Raw genomic sequence first — 7,674 nt, 5'->3', positions numbered from 1 at the left:
AAGGCTAACACTGCAGATGAAGTCATTCCCACAAACAACTCTCCCAAGCTGGAAAAGTTGTTAGAGAGGTTGTAAAAGAAGCCTAGAAAAAAAATGAAGAAATATATGTGTAAAAAACATTCAACTCAAAAATAGCAGAGCTCTACATGGACTCCATTAGTACACAACATGTGGTAGAAACCTAATACGTGGTAGTCTCTAGGAGCAGTAGAGTTCAGAACACATTGGCCTAATTGGCTGGAGTTTGGATGCTTTTTAAATAATGTGAGTGCCATACTGGGGATTAGCACAAAAAAACCTATGAATTCCAAAGCAAATAAGACCAGGACAGACAGAAGGGAAGTTCTTAGCCCATTTTCAGTACTATAATTACCACAAATACTTCAACAAGAGTAAAATAACACCCTTTGGTACCTCAAAAATTAAAGTATTGTTGTTTCACTAGATTAACAATATCTATGCAGAGTTTATTGAGCATGAAGACCATCATTATCTTCACGATACTCCATTTTCCCTATTGGAATCTACTTTGGAGATAATGCACTACTATTCCAGCACAGATGCACTGCTTGAATTGTATGACAAAAAGGTGTCTAGCACAGTCAAAAGTGGAACACGAGGAAAGAGCAATATAATTAAAATTTGAAAGAACAACCTTTTGCAACAGCTTGAAATGGAAAGGACATATTCAAACAAATACGTTTTTAAAGAATGACAAAAGAGTATTAAAACCATGAAAATAAAATCGTGAAAAATGCTGCTGGACAGAAAACTGGAACTGGCAGTAGTGGATCAGGGAAAAGGAAACTGCATTGATCACAATGTGCTCATAAACCCAGTACTTGATTAAAGATGTCCAGCTGATTTTTATTCATGCCAGAAACACCCCCCTTTTCCCATTGCCGAAAACCTTTTCATTCCCTTCGTATCCATGCTGAAATAACCTTGAATTGCATTGATGGGGAATTATGTTTCTTCATTAGTATGCACAGAGGTTAAGTGTGATCTTCTGTATTGTGGCTGTTGTAATCTGGGATAAAGTACTCTATATTGCTTGGACAGGCCTATAAAAAAAGAAAACTATGTTCTCCAGATTCTAGAATCTAGATAGTTTAAGAAACGTGGTTGTCAATTCTCACCTCTCATTTTTCATTATCATCACCATCATGATTTATTCGGATATTAAAATCCATAAAATCAAACATCAGTACAAAACATCATTCAATAATATAAATTAAAAAAGTAAGAAACAGATGCATGCTTAATTCGGCATACAGTCATTTTAACCAGACTTAATGTGCTTTGTTTGTGAAAGTCTTCTATTTCAAACAATACTTCCTTGGGACCTTTGAATAAATTGCAGCACAGGAGCAAAAACAAGTTACAAGCCCACGCAGATTTTAAAGGACCATATATAAAAAAAAGTTTTCAAACCAGGGGCGGGTAAAATTAAATCAATTGTAAGGAGCATAAACCCCGTTATCCCAATGTTTCTCAGTTTACCTATTACGGAAAGCAGATGATCCACTATTGCTCCCGATTCCATGCTCTAATCGAAAGCTTACTAATTAGGATTGGCCAAGGAATAGCTACATTTTGTTGGAACTTCATTTAGAGGGACTAACTAGTCTATTTTTTTAATATAGGCAATAAGTCCTTTCCCAATCACTCTACGCTTATACTGCGCTATTAACAGGACAACAGCAGAATATACATGTCAGTAATGTAATTGAACCACATCAGGTAGAAACGAGACCCCACATTTAGAATACTTTCAAATAGCGTAAATAGCAGTGTCTTTATTGCCTAATTTATTAAAAAACTGCAAACGTCTGAAAGACTGAGTTAGCAACATTTGTACTACTGACTAAGTCAGCAATTAGCATTTTTGTCACCAAGCCATCTTGCTTTTATCAAGATGAGATTAGTTCTGCTTACGGTTTAAACTTCATGTCACTATGATGCTCTTGCTATTTCTATGGTCCATTATTTGTTCGAGCAGCACATGTAACGTTCTATTTGGCCATGTACTTGGGAGGATGCAATTAACGAGAAAACCTAGATTTGTAAATGCAGTCCAGGACTAAGTTAACAGTGCTAGTTATATGCACCGCTGCCCTATGCACTTTCCTAATGATTCAATATATTGTTTACTTAGGTAGCTCTACGATAGCACAGTCCAAAAGGAAAGTGTCCCGTAGGTTTGATAGCTGATCAATGGCATTGATCTCCAATTCTACCCTCAGAGGAATTTCACGAGTAGAACACTGACATTTTAGCAGTAGTTTTAGGTAGCTGTTTGATGCACAAACGAGTAGCAGTTTGGCCGCACAGAAAATTGATGTGGGTGGAACCTAAAGCAAGAATGGTACAGCTCTGGGCCAACAAAAAAAATGTTCGGTCATCTAATGGACGGCTTTCCCAAAAATGAAAAGGGAAAAGGGGGGCCAGAGCGAACATTATTGGCTAAGTAACTCTACTTGTTTCAGGACTTGCTGATGTTTCTAACAAGCATTGCTACATTTAGTTACAGAAATGTTTTTTTTTAATTTTAGATTTTTCATCGGATCACTCATTGCGCAGCTCAACTGCAAAATGTAGTGCAATGATGTTGAGAACATCCGCTGCATAAACACTCCACAATAGTGAGAAGTGGAAGACCTATCTCATTAATAATGCCTTTGATTCGAGGCCCAACAACCTGCAAAAACAACCACCCATCGGAGGGCATTTTGAAGGATTGATTTTACATTGGAGGTAGGAAGAAAGCACCATCTTCTAGAAAATGGTCGTTCAACAATGGCCCATGTAAGCAGGAGTCAGATATGCAGGATATCCACATGTAATACGTTAACTTGCAATTGATCAAAATAAAAATCTGTTACATAGTCAGTGGCAATCCAGAAAAGTTGGAGGGTTCCTGTCCTTGCTGACTAACTTTGGATAACCCTGCTCTAAAAGGATATCTCACTCTGTATTATGCAATTATTTAAGGGTACTGGCCTGAATAGTTGTGGCAGTAGGTAGATCAGGAATGTAGCAGAGTGGACGGTATATATAAAGACAAAGAACTAACGGGTTTTAATGATTATTGAAACACTCGGGCTCTGCGATGTTGCAGTTCCTAATTTCTTCTAATACAGATTTGATTACCAACTAATGCAAATAGAAATCAGCATCATAACCAGTGAAGGAAGGACTTTGAATGTAAGACAATGTAATGTCTGGAATAGAAATGGGCAAAGATTAGGTGTCATGAAGAAATGTGTATCGACATGCCCGGAAGGGTTTGATGAACTACTTAAATTAGACTATTTAATGTTTCAGTCCTGCACGGAAAATATATTATATAATCCCTGACTATCCAATCAGAACTGGATGACCCTTACTCCCTGATGTAATATTTTACATGCATGCTACAAGATTGCTGTACAATTGTGGACATGTGGGCGAACAGTATGGAAATAACTTCCAATATTAGTCTGTTAAGCAAGAAGGCAAAATCCACTGTCAAGTTGGTTTCTTTGTGGTTGGTTCTTATTAAACTCCTACTTTCATGTCACGAGTCTGGACGAATCCCATGCTTAGCATACGAAGAAAGGTAGAAAAGGGGTCCCCCAGAGACCACTAGTTTGGTGCTCATTTGTTCTGAAATTCCTGGCACAAACTACTGCATATTGCCTGGTCCTGCAAAGCCTGCATTACCTCTGCAGTATCCTCACCACCCAGCTGCAGTTCATGGAGGTGCAATTACTTTGTCTATGACTCCCCTCCGCTCCCCATCCCTTTGACCTCTTCCTCCACCCCACATGGCACAGAAACTCTTAAGTACCATTAACCTACCTTGAGGTTCTTGCATACAACGTCCTCTAACTGAGCACACATTCTCTGTGGTCTTCAAAACAGGAGTGGATCATTGCAGTGGCGCCTTCTTTTGTCCAGTTCTTGAACCACTCCTCAAGAAATAGGTCCCTGGATTCCGCTCATCGAGTGAACCGGAGACCTGCAGCTAAAAGGTCCTCATCACTCAATTCCGCAAAGAATGTCAGGTTATGCACCTTGAAATCTCTGCAGAATATGTTACAGTCAGTACTGTTGATTCACTTAACAAACTCGACTTCATAATGGACGTTGTGCTCCTGCTTCACAAAACCTGTGTGAACCTTTCAGTCAAGGGAGGAGTCTTTCCCTATATCTAGTGGGGCTATATTCAGTTGCTCCAGGCTCTGCAACTGAGGTACAGTGTACCGAGCTAGGAGTGGCATCTGCATTGAGAGTGACATACTTTCTGTTGCAGATATCGCAAACAGTTGTAAACAATCAGCGATCATTAGGCTATTCCTAGCAACTACGTGCCATAAAGCCAACACTTGGAGTAAACCTAGCTGTGAAGCAACGGAGCACCGTACACACCATGTGGGGAATGCACAAATACACTTTACACACATTTAGGCACGGGGAGATTAAGTGATTCTCCAAGAATCATATGATGTTGGGTCAAGACCCGAGGCGAGGGATTCGTGCTTGGGTCCTCAGGTTCCAAAGGCAGCAGACCTGAGACACTAAGCCACATCTCCACAGCACCTCAGCATGTTCATTAGTTCTCAGCAATACTACAATTCTGACCACTGTAATGCTGTACTAAATGTGATGGCTATAAAGTATCCAGTTGTCGGCAATGGCTAACAGAGCTGTTAAATCAGCTTTGTGTAAGGAAGTAAATCATATTGTGCAATCAGCATAGTGTTTTAATTATTCTATCAGTACACTGCAGTTGTACAAGATGATATACTTTATTGCATCTGCCTTCCATTTGTTTCATTAAATGCATTTGTTTTATTCTTTTTTTAAAAGACACCTGAATTGGTTGACAAACCAACGAATACGACTGACTCAATAAATAAAGCTCCTTTACATGCTACAATATTTCTTTTAGAGGTGAGCACATTTCAGCCTGAATGTATGCCTTTTCTGAATGCACAACCAAACTGTGCAATTTATTCCTGATTGGTCCAATGCATTCCGATTTACTACTAAACCGTTGAAGTACTACGGTATATATGAAATGGTATACAGATGGGTGGGAAGTGTGTTCATGGATCACACCGGCATTGTTATTTTTATTAATGTTTAATGGAATGCATGGTTCTTCGAATTTCTTTCAAATTCGATTAAAATATATATTATTTAAATAACATTTTTCCCTTTCAGTCCCAGTATTTCGGCTAAAGTTGAGGCGATACAATTAAAATATTCACCATTGTTGATTAGGTCTGAATCACCTCTCACATTACTGTCACTTGAGTAGTGAGTTCATTGCAAAGGCTGTAGAGATGAAAATCAAACAAAACAGAACAAGAGCATTGCCCTTACTAATTTGCCCTCAATAGTATGATTGCCATATTCGAAAAGCAGAGAAAACCAAATGCTGTAAACCAACTAATTAAAAAAATAGACAATATTTGGATGTATGGGAGTTTCTGTGACAAGTGAATGGGTCTAGCTTTTCATTTCTTTAAACATTCATGAAAATTAGTAAAATATTAACGCTGCAACGTTTTTTTATTTATTCAAGCAGCAGACTTGTTGGTCTTGGATTCCTTAGACCACATACTGGTACTGGTCGGTCTTTCCTTGTTCTGGTGTAGCAAATGGACTGAGCCATGATATAGAAAACGGGTGACCAAATACTGCTTTCAGGTTCATCCATTTTGTTTTTTTAGCCCATTTTCTCTCTTCTTTTTTTAATTGTTCTATTCCCTGAAATAAAAAAATTAAAAATTCACTTTAAGTCAAGCAAGTTTTAGCCGCTTCACAGAAGACAATGTGATGATTTTTACGGCAAACCGGTTGTGTTTCAATGGGTAGAAAATCGAAGAATGGTATAAGCCTTGGTACAGTAAATCTTGTGTAACATTAACAAAAACAGAAAGTCCGATCTCGTTTTTCTGTACAAATATACTACCGGGAGCCTTAAAGAGACAGATTGTTTCAGAGTATTAAGAACTGCTTTAAATGCAAAAGGGCGTTGAGAGTTTATATTTGCCTTGCAGTTTATGATGGAAGTAAATAAGAAACTAAAGGCAAAATATTTTATTTGGTTCTCTTTCAAAACCACAAACGTATAGAAATGCATGCAACAACAGAACAAATGAACCAACGCCAAACATAATCTGACAATTACATCTATAGGTAAGCAATCGACTTTAACTTGAAAGTAGTCAACAGAGCAATAGGGAAAGTGTCAAGAACCTCACGGTGTGGATTTCGGGTAGGAAGCGGGCGTTAGGCAGGCTCCAGTGAGAAGGACGAGCAACAAGAATCCAGAATCGGTAGGGGGTGGGGGTGTGGTAGGGGGTGGGGGTGTGAAAGGGAATCTGGGTAGAGGAGAAGGTAGATGTTACACTGCTCTCCCGAACAACAAGTGTAATCGGGAATTAAGGAACTCCATCGGTTTCAGGAGTGGGAGATTGGCAGCTGTAGAGGAGAACGAGAGCTGAGCAGGAAGGGTACGACACCCGGGGGCCATCTAAGTCTGTTCTATGTCCTATTCTATGCCAACTCTTATACTTGCATTCTCTTTCAACCTTTAGAAGAAATCTTCAATGTTTTCAGTGGAGACCTGCTGGGTCCTCTTCCTGAGAGCTCTCTTTTGGGATACAAGAGCAACGAGAAGAGGGAAAAGTAACTATCTACTTCCTGAGAAGAAATAAAGAACACTAAGAGAAGATTCAAACATGCCACTAGTTTCCAAAGAATCAGATAGCCAGTTGTCAACGGAAATAAACCAGCAATTCTTTGAACGAAGACACAGAATCAAACTGATCACTCAATAATGCAAGTAATATGTGGATTGCTGAAGGAAGATCTGAGAACCTGTCTTGAATGGTGGAATGACATCGAGACTAGGCTACAGAGATTGGCTTTGCCATTATGAGTGAACTTTTGAGTGCAGCCTTCTAATACTTATGGCCACAGTTTCCTGTGCATTCCTAGGGTGGTAGAAGGATCTGCCTAAGGAAGATGATTGCACTGGATAGAACTATTAACCTGAACTGATTATTTGCATGAGCTTCTAAATGAGGAAAAGGAACCTTAGCCAGGTTTGTGTCTTGGGCATGTACATTCCTGGTGACTGCCACAGATGCTGCCTTACCTCTTTTGGGGAGTGCTTGGACACAGTTGGACCTTGCCTCCGTTAAGAGCATAGCAAAGAGTGGTAGATGTTGTACCTGGCACTTTTTTCAGGGTTATCCCCAAGCTTTTTGCCTTCCTCCGGTATTTTTTCCAGACCTGCTTTTGTTAGCTTTAGGGCTCTGGGCACTTTACCACTGCTGATCAGTGCTAAAAAGCATGTGTTCTTTCCTTTAAACTTGGTATGATTGGTCTACACCTGTTTGCCATATTTAATTTACCTGAAAGTCCCTTGTACAGTGATATCCTATGTACCCAGGGCCTGTAAATTAAATGCACCTAGTGGGCCTGCCCGGCTGCTTGCACCACCCACCGAAGTAGCCTTTCAAACCTATCTCGGGCCTCTGCCACAGCAGGGCATGCATGCGCAGTTTACTGCCATAGTGACTTGGCATTTAAAGTTACTAGCCAAGCCTGAAACTCCCCATTTATTTGATATAGGTCACCCCTAAGGTAGGCACTAGGTGGCCTTATTGACAG

The 7,674-nt window shown here is 39.7% G+C and overlaps 1 protein-coding gene across 2 annotated transcripts in view; it reads right to left on the bottom strand.

Moving 5' to 3' along the window:
- Positions 1–1,145: 1,145 nt before the first annotated feature.
- The window catches only part of ZDHHC3 (zDHHC palmitoyltransferase 3), a 122,932-nt gene continuing 116,403 nt past the window's right edge, over positions 1,146–7,674 (bottom strand). For both annotated transcript variants that reach the window (XM_078663552.1, XM_078663553.1), the window contains exon 7: positions 1,146–5,760. In XM_078663552.1, coding sequence (XP_078519678.1) covers positions 5,602–5,760 — 159 coding nt within the window. In that variant the 3' untranslated portion in view covers positions 1,146–5,601. The remainder of the gene's footprint in view (positions 5,761–7,674) is intronic.

This window comes from Lissotriton helveticus, chromosome 10 (genome assembly GCF_964261635.1).
Source record: "Lissotriton helveticus chromosome 10, aLisHel1.1, whole genome shotgun sequence".
NCBI classification, from domain to species: Eukaryota; Metazoa; Chordata; class Amphibia; order Caudata; family Salamandridae; genus Lissotriton; species Lissotriton helveticus.
The sequence above is the reverse complement of the archived record's forward strand: the minus strand, read 5'-3'. Positions and strand labels throughout refer to the sequence as shown.